We start from the raw sequence: 25,265 nt of genomic DNA, 5'->3' as shown, positions 1-25,265 counted from the left end.
TACCCCCTAAACCTCCTGCCCCTCACCTTGAACTTATGTCCCCTCATGACTGACTCTTCAACTAAGGGGAACAGCTGCTCCCTATCCACCCTGTCCATGCCCCTCATAATCTTGTGCACCTCGATCAGGTCGGCCCTCAGTCTTCTCTGCTCCAATGAAAACAACCCAAGTCTATCTAACCTCTCTTCATAACTTAAATGTTTCATCAGTTTTAGAAAAATGGCTAAAATGTAGCTCGAATTTAGGATGACACCTTATTTTTGAAAAAAAAATGTACTGGTTTAAGTGATTAACCATATCTGTAGGGAAGAACATCTGTATTAAAGGAAAGCTATTCTTCTTTGACATTATGATAGGAAGTGTTATTAACATTTGTTCTTAAAGGCTTTACTATCTGTGGGATTTGGGTCAAAATATGTTGAAGAGGATGCAACTTTATTTGTAACTGCTCTATATCTACAAGGATTGGTAATTTGTTCACAATGGAATGTAAACTCCGGGGTGCAGGGAATAATAGACAGACATTTGTATTCAGTCTATATGGTTCTAGTTACAGAGGTGGGATGACACCAGGTGACCCACAACCTAAGCCAATGGAAGAGGTGGATTTGGACTATTTCCAAATAAGGGATGAGAAGTGGGGATAAAATTTGAAAAATCAAGGTCCTTGTTAGCACAGTTTTACCATGGCTTCTGTGGTATGATTCTTCTTATACACAATAACATCACTTCAGGAACAGAAGAAGAAAGACATCAACTGTGCTAGCAGCACTTGAGGAGTCCTAGGGCCTTGAGGGATGAGAAACATCAGAGTTGTCTTCACTGTTTTTGTTGGATGTAACAGAGCTAAGACTTCACATTATATAGGGGATATATATATGGACAACCAGCTTTTAAAAATGACTGAAGCCATGTCTAGCTCTGACCTTCAAACAATAGGAGCTAATCTAGCAGTATCGAATAAATTTGCATCTCAATATCTCTGAAGAGATCAAACAACACCGTAGACTGCAGACACCAAATTCAAAGGGAATTATACAAAGGCCATCTACATTTTATAAGCCAGGCCTGGCCACTAGAGTCTGCTAGTCTGGTAGGACAAATAGCCCTGCAACCTTCCTTTGTAATTCTTGTTTGAAACATTAACAATCTCAGGAACCCAGGCAAAGGAATATACACCCTTTGCCAAAGCCCAAAGTGGAGAGGTAGGAGACATGTGACCTGGAGGAACCCATAATTTGCCTTGTGGAGCTCCAGTCTGCCATTTTCCATCTGGTAAGCAGCAGCTCAGAAAAAGGGCTCTGTTCAGGTCTGAATGCCTGACCCCGTCATCTACACTGTTTCTACTGAGACTTCTGAACTTCAATACTATCGCCTACAAGACTAATTCATCTCTGCAGGCCTAGCATCTCTTGGAAGTCATCTTTACTGGAAAAAGTGAATTATCTAGCATCAGTCTTCAACCTGCTGGCCTCTATGAAGGAATACCCCATTGAACTTTGATTCTGGACTCTGGACTCACGTGAAACAATAATTCTTTGCTCTGTGGTCTTTGCCCTGTAAATCTTTCTCTTTCATTCTTTTACTGTATGAATGCACAGGGGGACTACGTAGTGACAGCCCCCTCCCGTGTTTTGAGTGCATGAGAGTAAATTAACCCTCAGAGTTTGCCCTATCTTGAGGTTGCTGTGGGGTTATTAATAAAAATTGGATCACACCAAAACTGAAGGGTTGGGAAATACACCACCACTTATAAAGGGTGAAATCAAAATCAAAAACACCTTTCTGTTTCTGGATGGGTGGTGAGAGGAGAAATCAGGGCTGTTTAAATTAAACCCCTTCCTGTCTGTAAAATGTGTAAATGCAACATCTTGCTTAATAAATTCTACTTGATTCATAAATACTAATTATTCGTACCTTGTTAGGTCAAGCACAACTGAGGACCCCATTGTTGGAAATGAAGAATTTGGAATTTAGAGATTTTAATTAAAAGGTTCTTATACCTCAAAACCTTACATCCGGCTGATTCAAATTAACTCAGGCATCAATAGCAGACAGAGGAAATCTCAAAAGTGTATGAGGGGAATAATTGTTGAAGGCAACAGTAGGTTGGGTTCAGGTGATAACAAGGTACCTTTGAAAAGGGACACCCAACTGAGGTGCTGCACTTAAGAGATCATCATAGCTAATTTTACCCACTCACAATATTGCCTAAATTGAACAAGTCTTAAATAAGCTGAGATGGCATAGTTTAGTTCTTGTTGTGAGCACACATTATACTCATGGCACCTTTTAAACTATGCTAAAGGGTTCTTTGAGATTAATTGTGCTGCATAGTTACAATTCATAATCTACCCAGATTATACTCGTCATATGCTGCATCCCATATAGCGACAGTACGTGCATGAGCTTCCTGTGTGTACAGTAGCATTAATGTAAGTACACACAAGTAGATGGCAGGTGAGGTAAGTATCAGACCTCTGACAGTCAATCGCTTATTGTGACTGACAGTCAAGACTCACACTTGAATTGGAGGATGACTTTCACCCAGTTAATAATAGTCCCACAAGGCATCAATGTCTCCAGGGAAGAGGAAGGAAAATAAAACTAACAGAAAAATGGGCAAGGATGAAAAATAAATTTATTTATTCGTTCTTGGGATTGGCTTTGAGGGAATTTAAGAGTCAACCACATTGGTGTGGGTCTGGAGTCACATGTAGGCCAGGTTAAGGCAGCAGATTTCCTTCTCTGAAGGATATTAGTGAACCAGATGGGTTTTTACAACAATGACTTTTAATTCCAGATTTTTATTGAATTCAAATTCCACCATCTGCTGTGGTGGGATTTGAACTCCAGCCCCAAAGCATTGCCCTGGGTACCTGGATTACCAATCTAGTGACAATACCACTACACCACCACCTCCTGAAGAGTAGAAATTATACTATAACAACTATTGAATTCAAATCCAATTTAAATGCAACATTTTGACACAATTAAGTTTCCTCTCGGTCCTTGATACCATGCATTATGAAAAAAATCAAGTAGAAGATCAACCAGTTGCAAACCAATTTGCCTATTTTATTTAGTTGTAGCTAACACACCACAGCAACACCAAATACTTGTTTCTGATGAAGTAGGTCCTAACTGCAGTCTTGATCTAACAAAAAGAAAAATACTACAGATGCTGGAAACCTGAAACAAGAGAAAATGCTGGAAACGCTCAAGTCAGACAACATCTGTGCAGGGAACAGACAAGTTAGCATTTCAGATTAAGATCCAAAATAAACATCACCTGGTCTGCTTTCTCGAGTTAGAAGGTGTATTTGCATTAATGTCATATCACATCCAAAGGACGACTCGATACTTGACAACCAGTAGCTTACTTTTTGAAAAGAAGTCATTATTATTATCCAGGCAAACATGGGTGCCAATAAAGAATTGGCCAGATAACCTATTTTTGGTGGCACTGGTTGAGAGAGATTTTTTGGCCAGGTCAATGTGATAACACCCTGTGCTTTGAAGAGTATGTAGGATCTCTCAAATTCAGCTGAGCAGGCAGTTACTGTCTCATCCAAAGAAAATGACATCTCTGACAATGCACACTCCCTCAAAGTAGTATCAGTCCAGACTAAGCGCTCACTGCAATTTGAACCCACAGAGACTGAAGCATTACCAACTGAATCAAACAAATGCTGCCAAGAACCACATGAAAATTAAACAATCTACATTCTTTGAAAACAGACCTAAGTTTTAATTTTTTTTAATGAAATATTTTAAAAATATGATTGAATCTCCTATGCTGTTTTACTGCATGTTGCCAATAAGTCCAACAGCTACCATATTTTAGGTGCCAATAATTTTAACAGTGCTGAAGTGTTACTGAACTGAGGCCTGGATTCATAGTCCCGATGTGAGATTTCTATTTTTACTTATTCACGGGCTGTGAGCATCGCTGGCTAGGCCCAAATTTATTGTCCATTCCTTATGGCCTTTGAAAAGCTACTGAGCCACCCCTTGAATTAAAGTCCATGTGGTGAAGGTACTCCCATAATGCAGCATTAAGTTGGGATTTTGACCCAGTGATGATGAAGGAACAATGATGTATTTCCAAGTCAAGTGATTTGGAGGGGAACTTGTCGGAGGTGGTATTCCCTTGCGTCTGCTGCCCTTATCATTCTAGATGTTGGAGATCACAGGTTGGGCAGGGGAGGGTGGGGTTGTGGGAGGGGAGGGGTGCTGCGGAGTGGCGAGATGCTGTGAGGGAGCCTTGGCGAGTTGCCGCTGTGCATCTTGTAATTAATGCACAATGTAGGTGGTGGAAAGGCTTTGGGGAGTCAGAAGGTGAGTTACACACCACAAAATACCCAGCCTCTGACCTGCTCGTGCAACCACAATATAGATGCAGCTGTGTTATGACACAGCCGATGGTAAATGCCGAGCTGTTCAAATCCCAGAGGGAAACTTGAAGCACCTGCCACAATGATTTGCAATTTGTATGTATTTCGAGGTGCGGGTTTCGAATTCAGTATTAATAAGACTGCCGAGTCTTATTGGTTTCTTACAAAACTAAATTAAACCTTTATTAATAGAAGAAATGATTTGAAGTACACACACAGATCTATAAATTACTACTGTGATAACTTCTAAATCCCCTGGTTAATCTAACTCCCTGTTACATTTTCATTAAGGCAACAGTAAGACACTCAGATTTTAAAAGACCCAGGCAAAGAAACATAATGCCCTGCATAACTCAATTCAAAGTGAGTTTTCTTAACTTCAGTTCTTTTTAGACAGCAGCTTGAGGCTTAGATGCTGGAGGCTTTTCAGATCTTGTTAGATCTTAGAATGCCTGCCCTTAAAAACATCCTTCTCCCCTTTAAACCTGCTGAGTTTTTCCAGCATTTTATGTTTTTGTTGCACAGCATCCATACTTGGGCTGATAATATTTTTGTCAAGGAAGTGCCAGGCAATGTGCATCTCCAACAAGAGAGATATCTAACAACCTCCCTTTGCCATTGAATATCATCATTGTTCAATCCCCCAATTTGGCTGAACCAACTTGTCAGGAAGATATAATACTTTCGTATTGTTATTGGAGTCTATTGTAAATTAGAGCAACAGTGCGGTCTGCATCTGTGTGTGTGACTGAACTAATTAAAGGCAGCTGGTCTGAAGACTTTGATGCATCAGAAGATAAGCTAGGTTTGAAATGTTAAGTAGGTAAACATGGGGGAAGTTTTAGAATGTAAGGTGTAAACGGAATATTTGCATTTTTAAATAAACCAGGCTAGCTTGAATTCAAAAGAGAGAGGTGAAATGTTTCACCTAGCCTGGAGAAGTTAAACAGTGTGTTTATTTTTCCCAAAGATTGCTGGTAAAATTGATACTATGATAGATTTTTTTTTATTATTAGAGAGGTAAAGTCCAAAGACAAAGTGAAACAATGGGAATTTGCATTCAAAGGGAAAAGCTCTGAAGGGTCATATGGACTCAAAACATCAACTCTGTTTCTCTCTCCACAGATGCTGTCAGACCTGCTGAGTTTTTCCAGCATTTTCAACTTTTGTTTCAGAATTCCAGCATCTGCAGTATTTTGATTATTTTTTATGGATGTTGTGCAAGTCTTTCCTGCATGCGGACACTGGCAGCTTCATATCTGAGGAATTATGAATGAAACTGAATATTGTACAATCATTAGTGAACATCCCCACTTCTGACCTTATGATGGAGGTAAGGTCATCGATCAAGTAGTTGAAAAAGGTTAAGGGCATTGCGCTAACAGCATCCTGCAGTGATGCCCTGGGGCCGAAATGATTGGCCTCCAACAACCACAACCATGTTCCTTTGTCCTAGGTATGACTCCAGCCAGTGGAGATTTTTCCCTTGTTTCCTACTGATTTAAATTTCACTAGGGCTCCTTAGTGCCACACTCAGTCAAATACTACCTTGATTTTAAGGGCAGGCCTTTTCACCTCTCCCCTGGAATTTAGTTCTTATATCCATATTTGGACCGAGGCTGTAATGAGCTCTGGAGACGTAGTTTTGTGGAAACCAAACTGAGCATTGGTGAGCAGGTGATTGTTGAGTAAGTGCCACTTGATAACACTGTCAATGGCACCTTTCATCACTGATGGTAATTAAGAATAAGCAGTAATTGGCCAGATTGAATTTGTCCTAGTTTTTGTGGACAGGACATACTTGGACAATTTTCTTTGTCAGGTAGATTCCAGTGTTGTAGTTGTACTTGAAGAGCTTGGCTAGAGTCATGGCTAGTTCTGGAGAGCAGGCCTTCATCACTACAGCTGAGTTGCTGTTGGGGCCTATACGTTTTCCTGCATCCAGTACCTTCAACCGTTTCTTAATATCACATGGAGTGAATCAAACTGGCTGAAGACTGGCATCTACAATGAAGGGACCTCAATAGAAGGCTGAGATTGGTCATCTACTTAGCACTTCTGGCTGGAGATAGTTGTAAATGCTTTAGCCTTGTCCTTTGCACTCACATGCTGGGCTCCCCCTTCATTGAGGATGGAGATGTTTGCGTTGCCACCTTCTCCAGTTCGTTGTTTAATTATTCACCAACATTCACAACTGGATGTGGCAGGATTGCAGATTTTTGATCTGACCCATTGGCTTAGCTCTGTCTATTTTTAGCAAACATGTAGTCTTGTGTTATAGCTTCACCAGGCTGGCAGCTGTTACGTCTGGTGCTTCTCCTGACATGCTATACTACACTCCTCATTGATCCAGGGTTCATTGTATGGATTGATGTTCATGGGGTATGCCAGGCCATAAGGTTACTAACTGTGGTGGAATAAAATACTGCTGCTACTCATGGTCCTCAGCTACTAGATCTATATCCTTTAGTAGGGTATCCTCACTGTGAAGCTGGAACAGTAAGTGATCGTTCCAACCAACATTGTCACAGACAGGTAAATTAGGGATGACAAGTTCAAGTAGCTTTTCCCTTTGTGTTGGTTATCTCATTACTTACTGCCAGCACAGTTTTGGCCAGCCTGCCACCGAGCCACTCTTGGTGAGGGCAGTTAAGTGTAATTCCAATTGCTACTCAACATGAAAGAATAATAATTCATCATTGAGGGAAGGCAGTAGGTGGTAATCAGCAGGAGGTTTCCTTGCCCATTTTTGAACTGATACCACCAGACTTCATAGAGTCCACAGTCAATGCTGAGGACTCCCAGGGCCACTCTTTCCTGACCATATACCACTGTGCCACCACCTCTGGTGAGTCAGGACATACCCAGGAATGATGATGAAGGACTCTAGGCACATTGGATGAAAGGTAATGATTCTGTGATTGTGACGAAGTCAGGCTGTTGCTTTACTAATCTTTGGGACAGCTGTCCCAATTTCAGCACAAGTCTCCAGATGTCAGTGAGATGTTAAACAAACATATCATGGAGAAGGGAATAGAAGGGGGTTACGATGATAGACTTAGATGAGGACAAAGTGGGGGAGTCTTGAGTGGAGCATAAACACTAGCATGGACCAGTTGGGACAAATGCTCTGTTTCTTTGCTGCTCATCCTAAGTAATTCTGAGAGTCAACTAAGCAGGGTGTGCTTTCATTTTGGATGAATCAGCTGCGCAAAACAATGCTGAGTGGTGCATCTAATTTTATTCTTATTGTACCATTTTGTAGTGGTATCATACAGCTGAGTGATTTGCTAAGTAATTTCAGAGGGCAGATAAAAGTCAACCACATGTGGGTCAGAAGTCACATAAGAGGCCAGACTGTGTAAAGGGCAACAGGACTGACAAGGACATCAGTGAATCAGTTGGCTTTTGATGATGATCACATAGCCTTATGATCATCATTAATGATACTAGCTTTTTATCCAGTATTTATTTAATTAACCAAATTCAAATACTGTCGTAGTCTGATTTGAACTCTTGTATCCAGATTATTAGGAAGATGTCTGGTTTACTAATCCAGCAACATAACCATTATGCTACCATTACTTTATATTGACAAGTTTCAAGCAGTCTCAGATCCTATAATTTTTATCTTTTCAATTTCACTCTGGTTTCACATCTAAAAACCCATAAACATCTCTATTTCACCGGTGTAATACCAAAAGGATGTCTATTTAAAGGATGTTATATGCCCAGCTAATTTTTCCTTCTTTGCCCTTTCCTTTGTTTCCCTGTCACAATGAACCATGCATTAGTTTACTGAATAGCTGAATCTCACTCAAATGTGGACACCAGATTTTGAATATTTGTTGAGATTAAGGTCCTTCTTGTGGTAGCTCAGCATTTTATCATTATAAAACAAGGAAAGGTGGTGTAGCAAAAGAAACATCCTCTGGGGTAAAAGTGCAAGTCAATTGCCCCATTCTTGACTTAATCCCCATTGTACTGATATAAAGAAAGTAATAAGCTTATAATTTAAATGTAATAATTTTCATAGTATATAAGCAGGAATAGCTTTATATTAAAACATTCTGATGTCACATTCAGGCTTGGGAGATTCATAATCCTACAAATGCAATCAGCTTTTGAAATATTATTCTATTATTAAAAACTAAGAGTTTTAGTGTGTATTATGTTTAAGTAGTACATTTTATTGTGCAACTGTGCAAGATATCTTAGAAATAGAAATGATTGCTATAGATTAAAACAGTTACACTGGGGACTGGTGCACTATAGATCAGGCTAGTCACACGGTTATGGTCAAGAAAATGAACTCTCCATTTGCGTTTGTAACATAGTGATGTTAAACTAATTAGTTTAAAATGTTTATGTGGTGGAACACCCTGACTTGAAAATGTATCACTGTTCCTTCACTGTCCCTGGGTCAAAATCCTGGAACACCCCACCCCCACAACACTAACAGCACTGTAAGTGTACCTACACCCCGTGGACTGCAGCGGTTCAAGAAGACAGCTCACCACCACCTTCTCAAGGGCAATTAGGAATGGGCAATAAATGCTGGCATAACCAGCAATGCCACATCACATAAATTGAATAAAAAAATGCAAGAATAGAAACAAACCAGTTTCTTCTTCATGCAGTCTAGTAAAATTATAAGAAAGGACACAAAGGTACACTTTGTAAGGTAGTCTGCCACCAGCAACATTTCACATGCTGCTAGTGCATGCTGGAACATGGGCAGTGTGCTTACAAATTTTCCACATGCAAGGCTCTTGCAGCTGTGCAGGTCTTCATCAAAAGTACTCTATATTCACCAAAGCGCTGGTTACAAGTAGTATATTAGTAGTATATTAAAACTATTGTTCCACGTAAGATCGCATCAGTTTCAATCACCATTCTGTAGTTGACTTTTACTTAATAATATAGCAATTTAGTCTGTCACAGGCTTGTGTACATTACAGCTGTGTAGGAAATGAAGCTTATCATTAACAACTGTAAGGGGTTCATGGACTTCTTTATTACTAAGATTATGCCAATCTTTTCAACTGCCTCTTGTTGTATCTCTCCCTTTCTCTAGCTTAAGAGGCCAGATACCCTCCCGCACATACCCCTGCCCTGGCCCTTGAAGACAAATTTTTCTATAGTTTCTCTCATTTCACCTCATTCCCTCTCCAAGCTCCTCTTGTGTAGGAAACGCACCTCCTGTCCCATGACCCTATTCCCACTACAGGACATATCGCTAACCAATCAACATTTCTTCCTGGCACGGCAACTGACATTATATTGTGTCCTATTTCTCAGGTACCATTCTGATTCCCTTTCAAAATTTCCATTATGACACCCCTTTCGCAAAACTAACACTCTCAATCCCTGTTCTTGTAAACTCTTGCTCCATCTCCTGCCTTCCCTTCCTTTCCGAAGTCCTTGAATATGTTATCCCCTCCCAGGGATGTGCTTATTTTTCCCACAACTCCATGTTTGAATCTCGCCAATCAATACTGGCTCTCTATCCCTAACATCTTAAATTTGCAACTTTGTGTTTTAATCTCATCAGGTCTTGCCTCTCCTCAACTTCCAACTCCTCCAGACCTTCTACCAGCCAGAGCTCTGTTGCCCTGTCTATGGACTCTTATGCACCTCCCCTTTGTCCCATATTCTCCTTCTCTCGTCTCTTCTAAATAAGTGCAACAATAAAAATGTTATACAACTTTATCAATTTTAATATTCAAGGTTAGGATGATAGATGATACTCAGATCAATTAAAAATTATAATGATATTGAATGTTTATGATTTTATACACTGTTGTTAAATAAAATACTATTGCATATAGTGAAGCTTATAAACATAAGAAACCATAAAAATGCCTGGATGTGTCAACAACTCCCTTATTGATGTATCATGCGGTTACCAGGATCATAGATGGAATTCAGTCCTCTTCATTTAGCAATTCTATGTGAAAAATAGTGCCTATTCTTACCCAGTAAGACTTGTGCTGCAATTTAAAATACATTTATTTTGGGGTTCTAGGCTACTGCAATTTTGGATTTACACTTGATTAAGCTTACATTACACTGAATTTATATTCTATTGAATTTATATTCTACAGAGTAGTTAAAATGACCAGGTTACAGTCTAAAACATCTTTCAGCATTCCACATTCTCTTCACCTCGTAATAACTATTAATTGTCAAAGCATCACTGCAAGAGGTTCGACAACAGTGCTGATTCTTTTTAAAATGCTCCATTTCTGCATTAATATTTGTTGCAAACACTTTAAAAAAAAACAATGTTGATGTTTTGCTATTTTGGAAGAATATTCTGCAGCATTGTAATTTAGACGGAAACTAAATGGTGCGTATTGTAATTAGCATGTTTCGCAAATGCAGTCACGAAACATTTATATTTCCTATCTACAGGCATTGCCAAAGTCTGTAACGTGTCTTCATAACATATTGGTTTAATAAAAACCTACCACAAAGCACAGCAGTGAATATTGATTGCAACGCTCCAAGTTCATCAATAACTGTTTGAAAGCCACTTAAAAATTAGATTAACAGTTTTCAGCAGTGAGGGTGGTGGTGAGGAAGAAATTGAACAGATTTCTCCTTACTTTATGCACAACGAGTTTAAAGTTTGCAGCCACCTGAAGCAACAGGGTTGCATTTTGCCACCGTACCTGGAATGCCGGTGAGGTGGGACATTGTGTTCTGTTGTCGAGTATGCCTGGATCCGCTGCAGTTCTATCCCCCTCCCTCGCTCCTGTTTGTTCTCCGCCTCGGCACAGCCTCCGGATTATCTGCACACAATCTGAACTGCAATGCTTGCACCATTCACGTCAGGGACACGCACTCCGTCACTTGACTCGGGGGCGAGCTGTGTGCACAGCGAGAAAGTGAACGCGGTGGGAGCTAAGAAGTCTGTTGGCAAAGTGACTTAGCAAGTTAAAATCGTCAAATTATTAATGTAAGTGCTTTTTGCAAGCAAAAGAAAAATTGTTGAAATAAAACTGCATTCTATTTCACAATGTCTACATGGGTACCAATAGGAGGAGGAGTGTGGTCTTGCAGCGGAGCTAGGTAGGAAATTATCAAGCAGACTTCATAAGTAGTAACTCCCAGTGTCACACGCATGTGAGCGTAGAAATACGAGGATAGAGCAAATAAATGCGTGACTGGAGAAGTGGTTCAGGAAAGAGGGTTTTAGATTGTTGGAACATTGGGACCAGATCTAGGGTCAATGGGGCCTGGACAGGTTGCACCTAAACAGTGCTGAGGCCAATTTCCTTGTGGTGCAATGTGCTCGTGCTATTGGGAAGGGGTGTGGAAACCAGAAGATAATACTGGAGACAAATATTAAGGTGCATTTGGGAGAGATGGATAGCACAAGTATTGGCTGGGTTCAGCATAATAGAGAAATTAATGAAGTCTAAATTAGGGTTACAGTGCATGTATGTGAATGCACAGAGTGTGGTAAATAAAATTGGTGAGTTGCAGATGCAGATAGCCACGTGGAAATATGATGTTGTGACAAGAACAGAGACTTGGCTCAAAGAAGGACAGCACTGGGTATTAAATGTTCTTGGATACCAGGTGTTCAGGAAAGATGGGAAAGGAGAAGGGATGGCAGTATTGATTAAGGAGAATATTGCAGTGCTGAAGAGAGAGAGGATGTCCCAGAAGGATCAAGAAGCCGGGATTTTCCGTGCCCGTTGGCGTGAGTGGACAATATGGCGAGAAGGCCAAAAATCAGTTTCAAAACATCATGAAACCAGTTTGTGATCGTCCACTCAGCCCATCGCTGCCAGACTGCGTTTCCCACCATTGGATGTCAGGAACCTCATTGTAATACATCAGCATAAGCCCAGCTCACCAGACTCATCTCCCCCCCACCCCACCCCATACCCCCACTGGATCGTCCACCCACATTGGCAGGAAAAGATGCAGACATGTTTCACAACAGCATCTATAAGGCGTGCACTTGGTGGGCTGCACTTCACTCAGAACTCAGTTTGTTTGCCTACCTTGCTTCGGTCAGCACTCACAGTCATCAGCACCAGGCTCCACAGACAGCACCACATCACTTTTAGGGGGTGCTCAGGGTACCTACCAGATTAGCCATATGTGGGAGGCTTTTCAATGGCTGCAGGACAAGGGCTTGCTTGGGGAAGGGGGAGGCATGGCTTCAGGCAAGGGAAGAGGCTGCAGGATGAGAGCTGTATTGGGGAAGGAGGGTATCCCAGGGTGTGTGTGAGGCATATGTTGTTTTGTGCAAGTGGCCTCAAGATGATGAGGGCTGATGAGGCCAGATGTGAGTGTGTGAGTGTGAAAATGAGTGGTGATGTTCCGTGAGCTGGCAGTGAGTGTGATGCCGGTGAATGTGTGTTGGGTTTGAGTGTGTGAGTTTAGAGCAATGAGATGGTTGTCTTACCCTGGCTGCACGGATGAGATCATTCATCCTCTATCTGCATTGGATGGCCAACCTCTTCTGTGCAGTGTTTGCACTGATCACCACTGCCATCCCCTACCAAGCCGGAGTGGTGATGTATCTGGCCCTCCTGCAGCCAGAGCGGGGGTAGAGGACATCACAGTGGGCCTCCATGGCATCCAAAAGGCACTTGAGGACTGCAATCTTTTTGCCTTTCGAGGCCATGTCTTCTTTGCTGCAGTCCTGGGCTGGAAGCACTGAGCAATCGGAGCCCGCCAGCCATGGAAATGGCATGTATCCTGGGAATGCATAATTAATGCGGCAGGTTTGGATTGATACAGCGTGAAAAGCCATAATTGTGGCCGGTGGGGAAAAAATGCCATTTCTCCCACCCACTACCAGACTTAGTGTAAATCCGGGATGATTCCACCCAGAATCTACTTGGCTAGAGCTAAGGAACAAAAAAACTGGAATTATTGCTCGGTGCATCTATGGGCCACCAAGAAGTGGAAAAGATGTAGAGGAACAAATCTACAAGGAAATTACAGAAAAGTGCAAGAATTATAGAGTAGTTATAATGGGGAACTTTATCATTCAAATATAGACTGGGATGGTAGTGGTGTAAAGGGTAGAGAGGCGTGTCAGGAAGATATAATTTTCATAATGTTATTGGAATGTATTGTAAATTAGAGTAATAGTGTGGTCTGTGAATGTGTCTGTTGTGTGTGGGACTTAATTGAATTAAAGGCAGCTGGTCTGAAGGCTTTGATGTATCAGAAGATGAGCTAGGTTTGAAATATTAAATAGGGAAACGTGGGGGGAGTTTTACAATGTGAGGTGTGAAGGGATCATTTGCATTTTTAAATAAACCAGACTATCTTGAATTCAAAAGAGGGGGTTAAATGTTACATCTAGCCAGGAGAAGTTAAAAAACAGTGTGTTTATTTTTCCCAAAGATTACTGGTAAAATTGGTACAATGATAGATTTTTTATTATTAGAGAGGTAAAGTCCAAAGACATGGTGAAACAATGGGTATTTGCATTCGAAGAGGAAAATATGTATAAAGGAGAGAAGGCTGTGTACAAGGGAAGGCATTTTAAGATCTAACAAGTGTGAAAGCCTCCAGTATCTAAGCCTCAAGCTGCTGTCTACAAAGAACCAAAGCTGAGGAAAACTGACTTTGAATTCAACTGTAAAGGGTATTGTGTGTTACTTTGCCTTGGTCTTTTAAAATCTTTGTGTCTTACTGTTGCCTTAATGGAGGTGTAACTGGGAGTTAGATTAACTAGGGGAGGTAGGAGTTATCATAGTAGTAATTTTTAAACCTGTGTATGTGTTTAAAATCATTTTTAATAATAAAAATTTAATTTAGTTTTGTATGAAATCTATAAGACTCAGTGGTCTTATTACTACTGAATTGAAAGCCCACATCTCGAGATACATACAAATTGCAAGTAGTTGCGGCAGCTGCTTCAAGTTTCCCTCTGGGATTTGAGCAGTTTGGCATTTATCATCTGTCTGTCATAACAGAATTGATGGTTCTTTGTGGGATGTATTTGATATTCCTTGATTGGTTTGGAGTTGGTGAACCTTAAGGTTGTGAGTACAAGAAGCACTTTGAATTCAGTAGTTGGTGTGAGTTTTTTTGTTGAAGTGCTGAGACTGCAATATGATTTTGGCAGTTGCTAAGACTTGTCTGGCAGTTGAAATTATGACATTGGCTGGATTACAAAAGGTAAATAATGTTAAGTTAATGGAATTGGCAGATAAATTACAATTGTGATTATCTGCAGGGGTTAGGAAATCAGACATAACTGAAGGTATAGCACAGCATTTGAAATTGGAAGGAATACCTGAGAGACCAAGTTCTCCAAGGGGTGGTTCATTGGAATGGGCTCAAATTAAGCTGCAAATGAAAAAACTTGAGCTAGAGGCAGCAGAAAAGAAAAAGAAAGAGCAGAAAGAGAAAAATAAAGGGCAGAAAATGAAAAAGAAAGAGATGTTTAAATTTGTATAAGCTCTTCCAAAGTTTGAGGAAAGAGATCTTGAAGCATTCTTTATTTCATTTGAGAAGATAGCTACACAGATGAAATAGCCACAGGAAAACTTGACATTATTATTATTACAATCCAGGTTGGTGGGTAGAGCACATGAGGTTTATGCTTCACTGTCAGAAGAAATGTCAGTGAACTATGACATGGTAAAAAAAGGCTATTTTGAGTGCATATGAGTTGGTTCCTGAGGCATACAGGCAGAAATTTAGGAATATGAGACAACAGCCTGGGCAAGATTATGTTGAGTTTGAGAGAGTAAAACAAAGTAATTTTCACCGGTGCAAATGGGCATTAAAGATAGAAACAACATATGCAGCTCTTAGAGAAGTAATTCTTTTGGAAGAATTTAAAGATCCAATTCCTTCAGTAGTCAGAACTCACGTGGGGGAATAGAGGATTGAAACGGTAAGACAAGCAGCAGAGATAGCTGATGATTATGAATTAGTTCATAGAGCCAAACCTTTTTTTCTGTCACCCTTTTAAATCAGAGAAGGATCGAAAGTGGGAAGATGAAAGGAAGGTGGGTGGTCAGGGAAGAGAAGGGGTGGGTGGAAATTCCTAGGAAGTTTTTTTCTCAATAAAAAGGAAGGTGCTGAGGGTAGAGGTGACACTCGAAAATGGAGGTGTTCTCATTGTAATAAAGTCGGACATACGAAGTCAATATGTTGGAAATTACGGGGAAAATCTGTTGGGATTATTGGGATGCAGAAAAGTACTGGAAGTAAAAGTACTGTGGGTTCTGAGGTTCAGGCACAGGAAAAATCAGTGGTTTGTGTTCAGGTAATATGGGAAGAATCAGTGATAGGTAAAGAAGTGAGAATATGTTCACAATTTACCCAAGAGAAATGTTTAAAGATTTTGTATGTGAAGGGGAAGTCCTTCCATGTGTACAGGGTGGAATAGGCAAAGATGTTAAAATTTTAAACACAGGGGGCTAGTCAATCCTTAGTGTTGCGGGATAGTGACATTTGTTGTTCAGAGGGAGTATTGCAGGAACAGGTGATAATAAGTGGGGTTCATGGAGATGCTAAACCTATTCCGTTGTGGAAGGTAAATTTAAAGAGTAAGTGGAAAACAGGTGAGGTGATTGTTGGAGTAGTGGAAAAATTGCCCATTGGAGGGGTTCACGTTATTCTGGGTAATGATGTAGCTGGATCACAGATATGGGTGATGCCTATGGTAGTTGAGCAGCCTGTAGAAGTGTTTTCAACAGAAGTGTTGCAGAGAGAGCATCCTAGATTGTTTCCAGATTGTGTGATAACAAGATCACAGGCTCATTGGTTGAAACAAGAAGAACAGGAAGTTTAAAGGCAGAGGAAAAGTGTGGAAATCCAATTAGCTGACACTGTGTTTGATAAAGTTGTTCAGGAAGAAAGACTGGACGACAATGCAGTTGAGGCATTTAACTCAAGGTGTTTAGTGGAGTTACAGAAAAAGGATTCGCAAATAAAACAGTTATGTCAGACAGCTTACTCAGAAACAGAGGCAAAATGTATTCCAGAATGTTATTACCTCAAGGGTGATATTTTAATGAGAAAATGGAGGCCTTATCATGCTTCAGCAAATGAAAGCTGAAGGGAGATGCATCAGGTTGTACTAAAATTTGGATATAGAAATGAGGTTCTGAGGATAGCTCATGAAATTCCAATGGGGAGACATTTAGGAATTAGAAAGACACAGGCGAAAATACAAAAACATTTTTATTGGCCTGGATTTCATAGGGATGTAGTCACATTCTGTAGAACATGTCACACATGTCAGGTGATAGGGAAACCGCAAGCAGTGATTAAGCCGGTACCTTTAATTCCCATTTCAGCATTTGAAGAGCCTTTTACTAGGATGTTGATTGAACGTGTAGGGCCCTAAGGCTAAAAGTGGAAATCAGTACTTACTGACAATAATGGATATGTCTATCAGGTTTCCTGAAGCAATACCTTTGCGAAATATTACAACAAAGAAAATTGTGGAAGAGTTGACTAAATTTGCTACAAGATATGGATTACCTAAAGGAATACAATCAGATCAGGGTTTAAATTTCATGTCACAGCTGTTTAAGGAAGTAATGAACAGTTTGGGAATAAAACAATTTAAGTCAATAGCTTGTCATCCTGAGTCACAAGGGGCTTTGGAAAGATGGCATCAAACTCTAAAAACTATGATAATAGTCAGAATTATCCAAAGAATTGGGATAGGGGAATTCCACTCTTGTTATTTGCTATTAGGGACACTCCTAATGCATCGACTAGTTTTAGTCCTTTTGAACTAGTTTATGGTCTGGAGGTGAGAGGACCACTGAAATTGATCCATGAGAAATTGATGGGTTAAAATTCAGAAACTACTCTCCTGGATTATGTATCAAACTTCAGAGCGAGATTGGACAGAGCATATGATTTAGCTAGGGAACATTTAAAGATATCACAGCAAGTGATGAAAGTGAAGGCAGATGGGAAAGCTACAGCCTGTAGATTTGCTGCTAGGGAGAAAGTGCTAGTTCTATTACCAGCACTGGGTGACTCATTAAAGGTAAGGTTTAGTGGGCCTTACACGATTGAAAAGAAACTGACTGAAGTAAATTATTTAATAAATACTCCAGGTAGAAGAAAGAAGCAGAGGGTGTCATGTAAATATGCTTAAAAAGTTCTTTGACAGGGAAGAGGACCAAAATGAGGTACTAATGGTGGTGGATAATGAGAAAGAAGTAGAAATGCAGAATTCTGAAATTGATTTTCCTCTAATCAAATTGGATAATGAAGGGGTACTTGAAAATTAAATGCAATATTGAGTTACCTTCTAGACAAGTGTCAAAGTGATTTGGGGAAGCTATTGCAGTCACAGGAAGATATTTGTGGGAATAAGCAGAGGAGGACAAATTTAGCTGTACATGATGTATGCGTAGAAGTTCCATCTTCGGTAAGGCAACATCCTTATAAATTAAATCCGGCAAAGTTATCACAAGCACAGAAAGAAATTGAATTCATGCTTCAAAATGATATCATTGAGTCGAGTTGCAGTAACTGGAGTTCGCTTATTGTGCTGGCACCAAAACTGGATGGAACACAAAGACTGTGTGTGGACTATCGAAAGGTGAATGTGGTGACAAAAGCAGATTCATATCCTATACCATGGTTGGAAGACTGTATTGAGAAAGTGGGACAATCAAAACTTATCACAAAGATTGACTTGCTAAGAGGATATTGGCAAGTACTGTTATCGGAGAGGGCAAAGGAGATATCAGTTTTGGTGACGCCAGATGGACTATTTCAGTTTAAAGTCATGCCGTTTGATATGAAGTCAAAGACTGACAAACAAAGTAATTGCAGGTCTGGGCAATTGTCCTGTGTATATTGACATGTGGGAGGAGTATTTACAACATCTGGAAGAATTATTTACTTGATTATAGGAAGCTAATTTGGTGGCAAAATTGGCTAAAAGTGAATTTGCAAAAGTGCAAGTTACGTATCTAGGCCATACCATTGGACATGATAAGGTAGCTATGAGAGATATGAAAGTCAAGGCTATTGTGGATTTCCCCATGCCTACAACAAAACACAAAGTTTTGAGATTTCTGGGCACGAGTGGGTTTTATTGACAATGTAGGTATTGGGGCCGCACTGTTACAGAACAATGACACTGGAATTGAAAAACCGATAGGGTATTTTTCACAGAAGTTGAATGTACAACAGAGAAGATATTCAACACTCGAAAAGGAGACTTTGGAGTTGGTGTTAGTATTGCAGCATTTTGAAATTTATGTTGCAAACAATTAGTCAGAAACAATTGTTTTTACAGGCCACAATCCTTTAAAGTTTCTGGACAAATTTCGAGACAGAAGTGCAAGGTTATTCAGATGGAGTTTATTACTGCATTTACATTTAATCTAAAGATTATACATTTGGGGGGACAAGAAAAGTTGATTGTAGATGCATTGTCGAGAGTTTGAAGCTTAAAGGGAAAATTGGACATTTAAAACCTGAACACTGGACTAGAATGTTTTCTGTTGATACCAAGGATTTATTTATATATATATATATATATACACACACATATATATATATACATATATAGTTACATTAATGCAAGCATCTGATAATGCAATAGAATAATAAGTATAGGAGGTAATGTAATATGGGTTCAAAAAATGAAGCTGTCTTTTTGAATTATGACAGTTCATTTTTAGTAAGCAGGGAGCTGTCAGGAAGATATAATAATTTTCATAATGTTATTGGAACTTATTGTAGAGTAATAGTGTGGTCTTTGTCTATGTCTCTGTGTGTGGGTCTTAATTGAGTTAAAGGCAGCTGGTTTGAAGGCTTTGATACATCAGAAGATGAGCTAGGTTTGAAATGTTAAATAGGTAAACATGGGGGAAGATTTACAGTGTGAAGTGTGAAGGGATCATTTGCCTTTTTAAATAAACCAGACTATCTTGAATTCAAAAGGGGGGAGGGGGTGATATGTTACACCTAGCCAGGAGAAGTTAAGAAACAGTGTGTTTAATATTCCCAAAGATTACTGGTAAAATTGGTACAATGATAGATTTTTCTTATTAGAAAGGTAATGTCCAAAGACATAGTGAAACAATGGGTATTTGTATTCAAAGAGGAAAATATGTATAAAGGAGAGAAGGCTGTGTGCAAGGGAAGGCATTCTAAGATCAAACAAGTCTCCAGCATCTAAGCCTCAAGCTGCTGTCTACAAAGAACCAAAGCTGAGGAAAACTGACTTTGAATTTGACTGTACAGGGTATTGTGTGTTACTTTGCCTGGGTCTTTTAAAATCTGTGTGTCTTACTGTTGCCTTAATGGAGGTGTAACTGGGAGTTAGATTAACTAGGGGAGCTAGGAGTTATCATAGTAATTTTTAAACCTATGTTGTGCTTAAAATCTTTTTTTATTAATAAAGGTTTAATTTAGTTTTGTAAGAAACCTATAAGACTGGCTGGTCGTATTACCTCTGAATTCAAAGGCTCTGTCTCGAAATACATATAAATTTCAAATAGTTGTGGCAGCTGCTTCAAGTTTCCCTCTGAAATTTGAGCAGCTTGGCATTTACCATCTGCTGTGCCATAACAGGGGCAAGAGTTCCTAGAGTGTGTTTCTGCAGCAGTATGTTTCCAGTCCAATGAGAAAGGAGGCACTGCTAGACTTGGTTCTTGGTAATGAGTGGGCCAAATGGATTAAGTTTCAGTAGGGGAAGGAACATTTAGGGGGACAGTGATCATTGTGTCATAAGGTTTAGGCTGGCTTTGGAAAAGGATAAAGGGATATGGGGATAGCGTGGGAAGCTGTAGCTGAGGTAGAAGATCAACCGAGATCTTACTGAATGGCAGAACAGGCTCAAGGGACTGAATGGTCTACCACGGATCTATTGCTTATGGTTTTATAAATCCTGTGACAGTGCACCCTTAGAGGGAATGGCCTCCTCTGACAAGTCCTCAAGGTCATGAGTAGCTTGGACCACTAGGTCTGGAGAGATAAAAGACATGAATGCTGTGAAGGTGAATGCTTGAAGTTAAATTTGGTCAGTGTGCATAATGATTAAGTGGCTGTTGACATCAAGTCAACATGATTTGAGTGCTGTGTGCCATGTGGCTCTCTGGTATTTAATTCTGTCACCAGATCACTGGTGGAACCCCATCTCCCACAGCCAGGCATGCTGAGGGTCCGCAGATTTCCAGTGTCGCTTCCTCTGTGGATCATAATTGAGAGATGACTGGAGGGTCACTTCCAATCTCTGCCTCTCCCCGACATTCTGTATTCTCTCCTGCATTAGGAAAAGATGGATGGAGAGTTTTCTACATTGAATCCAGGAGTGCTGCTGTTGACCTGCTGGGTGTCAATTGCAGGACTTTTTCTCCTATAAGTAGAAAAGAGTATCTCCCTCTAGATCTATACAGCTCATCTAGGGAGGTGAAGCAAGGTGCAGACTTTGCCCCTCTCAACTTCATATCACAGGTTGTGGTTCTCTATCCCAACACCAAACTCCTTCAACTTGGATATTTGGAGTGTCCCTTTAAATACCAGAGTTGAAATTGCATTGTACATATTATTATCACACTCACTGACATTAATTGAACAGAAAACTTGGATGTAGTTTGGTTAAAAAGCCAATGACATGCACTGCACTTACTTCTGGGTTTCCCTACATGCTGCTGCCCTCACCTGCCAGCAAATTCCAATGTGTCTGCACAATGAAATCCACTCCATTCTGTCTCATTTGTTTTCAGTAACACATTACAATTTACCACCGCTGGACCCCGCCCCCCAAGAATTTTCCTACTTTTGTATTAAGCCAGGGCATGTAGAATGGGAGTATTTGTCTTCATATTATAATATGTTACCATTTGAATGCTCTACAGTCACCACCTTTTGAAATGTGTACTGTGCTGTGCTGACCAACAATTTTCATTTATATAGCACCCTTAATGTAGTAAAACCTTCCAAGTCACTTCGTGGGAACATTATCAAACAAAATTTGACATCAAGCCACATAAGATATTAGGACAGATATCCCAAAGCTTGGATTAAGAGGTTACAGCCCATGTGGTGTAGGTACACACAATAGTGCTATTAAGGAGTTCCAGGGTTTTGACCCAGTGACAGTGAAGGAACAGCGATATATTTCCAAGTCACTTCCTTCTGTGTCCACCCCTGGAAATCTTTTTCGCTAAAGTCACTTACAACTCTATGTTAAAATTCCCAATTATCTAGCGTCTCTTAATAGCAACTCAAGACTGGGCATCCATGAGGCGCTGTAGGACATCAGCAGCAGCAGAATTGTATTCGTTACACTATCTGTAACTTCATGGCCGGCATTTCCCCTACTCTACCATTGCCATCAAGCCAGGGGATCAACCCTGGTTCAATGAAGAGTGTAAGAGGGCAGGCACACCTAAAAATGAGGTGTCAACCTGGTGAAGCAAAAACATAGGACTACTTGCGTGCCACACAGCATAAGCAGCAAGTGATAGACAGAGCTAAGCGATCTCAAAACCAACAGATCAGATCTAAGCTCTGCAGTCCTGCCACATCCAGTCATGAATGGTGGTGGACAATTAAACAACTCACTGGAGGAGGAGGCTCCACAAATATCCCGATCCTCAATAATGGGGGAGCTCAGCACATCAGTGCAAAAATTAAGCCTGAAGCATTTGCTACAATCTTCAGCCAGAAGTGCCAACTGGATGATCCATTTCAGTCTCCCCCAGAGGTCCCCAGCATCACAGATGCCAGTCTTCAGCCAATTCGATTCACTCCACGTGGTATCAAGAAATGGCTGAAGGCACTGGATACGGCAAAGTCTATGGGTCATGACACTATTCCAGCAATAGTACTGAAGACTTGTGCTTCAGAACTTGCCGCACCCCAAGCCAAGCTGTTCCAGTACAGCTATAATACTGGTATCTACCTGGCTATGTGGAAAACTGCCCAGGTATGACCTGTACACAAAAAGTAGGGCAAATCCAACACAGCCAATTATCGCCCATTCAGTCTACTTTCCATCATCAGTGAAATAATGGAAAGGGTCATCAACAGTGCTATGAAGCGGCACTTGCTTAGCAATAACCTGCTCACTGACGCCCAGTTTGGATTCTGCCAGGGCCACTTAGCTACTGACCTCATTACAGCCTTGGTTCAAACATGGACAAAAGAGCTGAACTCCAGAGGTCAGGTGAGAGTGACTGCCCTTGACATCAAGGCCGCATTTGACCAAGTGTGGCATCAAGGAGCCCTAGCAAAACTGGAAGCAATGTGAATAAAGGGGAAAACACTCCACTGGTTGGAGTCATACCTAGCACAAAGGAAAGTGGTTGTGGTTGTTGGAGGTCAGTCATCTCAGCTCCAGGGCGTCACTGCAGGAATTCCTCAGGGTAGTGTCCTCGGCCCAACCATCTTCAGCTGCTTCATCAATGACCTTCCTTCCATCATAAGGTCAGAAGCAGAGATGTTCACTAATGATAGCACAATGTTCAGCACCATCCGCGACTCCTCAGATTCTGAAGCAGTCCATGCCCAAATACAGCAAGACCTGGACAACATCCAGGCTTGGGCTGACAAGAGGCATGTAACATTCGTGCCACACAAGTGTCAGGCAATGACCATCTCCAACAAGAGAGAATCCAACCATTGCCTCTCGATGTTCAATGGCATTACCATCACTGAATCCTGAACTATCAACATCCTGGATGTTACCATTGACCAGAAACTGAACTGGACTAGCCATATAAATACTGTGGCTACAAGAGCAGGTCAGAGGCTAGGAATCCTGTGACAAGCAAATCACCTCCTGACCCCCAAAGTCCGTCCACCATCTACAAGGCACAAGTCAGGAGTGCGATGGAGTACTTTCCACTTGCCTGGATGAGTGCAGCTCCCACAACACTCAAGAAGCTTGACACCATCCAGGACAAAGCAGCTCGCTTGATTGGCACCACATTCACAAACATTCATTCCCTCCACCATCGATGCACAGTAGCAGCAGTGTGTACCATCTGCAAGATATACTGCAGGAATTCACCAAGGCACCTTAGGCAGTACCTTCCAAACCCATGACCATTACCATCTAGGACAAGGGCAGCAGATAGATGGGAACACCATCACCTGGAAGTTCCCCTCCAAGTCACTCACTATCCTGACTTGGAAATATATCGCTGTTCCTTCACTGTCGCTGGGTCAAAACCCTGGAACTCCTTTCTTAATAGCACTGTTGTGTGTACCTACACCACATGGGCTGCAGCGGTTCAAGAAGGCAGCTCACCACCACCTTCCCAAGGGCAACTAGGGATGGGCAATAAATGCTGGCCTAGCCAGTGAAGCCCACATCCCGTGAATGAATTTTTAAAAAGTAAGCTAAAAGGTTACATTCTTTTCCAAGAATGGGGGCATCAATAAAATATGACAGAGGAAACACTACAGGAATTATATGCCAAATGTGATACTTAAAATATATTTTAAGATATCATGTTGGGGAATAAATAAGCTATTTAGGTGTTGAACTGCTTCACGCGTGGAGGAGAAACAACACAGACTGGTTGGGCTGAACAGACAGTTTTGAAACTTGAAACTTCTTCAGGTTTCAGACTTTACGTTTTTATGGGTTGCAGTTAGTGTCAAGTTAGTTGCATGAATAGACAATACAACACAAACTGTAGACTTCAAAATAGTAGGTGAATCTGAAAAAGCTGACTGTGCAATGCGCTTATGTTTATATAATTAATCACCCTGTGGATCAATAATCTCTGAAGATTTAGTAGTAAAAAAATTCCCTCTAACATGTTGATAGTTACTGTAGATTACTTTGCCTGTGTGCTTCATCAAAGGCACCCTCCAATCATCTTAAGCAGCTTTTCAAAGTTAATCCCATCATTTGTGGAGCTAAAATACACCCAGCAGATGGTGGACGGATTTACTTACATGATCATTTTGTTGTTAAACAGAGGTTAACACTACTTAATATAGTCATGTTGTGATCAAAGGACTGCCATACAATATTTATTCAAAGTGATAAGGTTATAAATACTTTGTTGTACATGTATGGACATTATGGAGTAATGCAGTAAATAGACCTTCTAGATTGAACATCTGTAGCAAAAATTGTGCTTCCCTCCAGATGACTAAACTCCTCAAATCTGGTTTCCAATATCTTCATAATTTTTGAAAGTGAGAAATTAGCTCCAAAATCACTATAAGGTCTTGTAACAGTACAATCAAACACACTTCCAATGTTCTGAAATTAAATCTAAAGCATTAGTATTGTGGGAAATGATATAATGCAGGACAAACAATCTTTTTAACGGTAACCTCGTTACTGGATAGTACCCCTCATGCCACTTCAGGAAATAGATAATATAAATGTGAACGGCATCAAACATAACAAGCTACTATTAAACAGGTTTATTCATAAATACTTATTTTCAGAAACAAATAGTTGAGAGAGATTATGAACAGTCCAATTGAGCACTACAAGTCTGGAAACAACTTGTCATTTTTTAAATTCGTTCATGGGATGTGGGTTTTGCCAGCATTTATTGCCCATCCCTAACTGCCCTTGAGAAGGTGGTGGTGAGCTGCCTTCTTGAACCGCTGCAGTCCATGTGGTGTAGGTACACCCACAGTGCTGTTAGGAAGGGAGTTCCAGGATTTTGACCCAGTGACAGTGAAGGAACAGCGATATATTTCCAAGTCATAATGGTGAGTGACTTGGAGGGGATCTTCCAGGTGGTTGTGTACCCATCTATCTGCTGCCCTTATTCTTCTAGATGGTAGTGGTCCTGGGTTTGGAAGGTGCTGTTAAAGGAGCCTTGGTGAATTCCTGCAGTGCATCTTGTAGATGGTGCACACTGCTGCCAATGTGCGTCGGTGGTGGAGGGAGTGAATGTTTGTGGATGT

The 25,265-nt window shown here is 40.7% G+C and overlaps 1 protein-coding gene across 1 annotated transcript in view; it reads right to left on the bottom strand.

Annotated features, from left to right (window-relative positions):
- The window catches only part of LOC144696361 (twinfilin-1-like), a 42,528-nt gene extending 31,395 nt beyond the window's left edge, over nucleotides 1-11,133 (bottom strand). The window contains exon 1 of the mRNA XM_078567575.1: nucleotides 11,075-11,133. Coding sequence (XP_078423701.1) covers nucleotides 11,075-11,099 — 25 coding nt within the window. The 5' untranslated portion in view covers nucleotides 11,100-11,133. The remainder of the gene's footprint in view (nucleotides 1-11,074) is intronic.
- Nucleotides 11,134-25,265: the final 14,132 nt, after the last annotated feature.

The sequence above is a fragment of the Cetorhinus maximus genome, chromosome 22 (genome assembly GCF_964194155.1).
Source record: "Cetorhinus maximus chromosome 22, sCetMax3.hap1.1, whole genome shotgun sequence".
NCBI lineage: Eukaryota > Metazoa > Chordata > Chondrichthyes > Lamniformes > Cetorhinidae > Cetorhinus > Cetorhinus maximus.
This window is presented reverse-complemented; position numbering and strand designations above follow the sequence as displayed.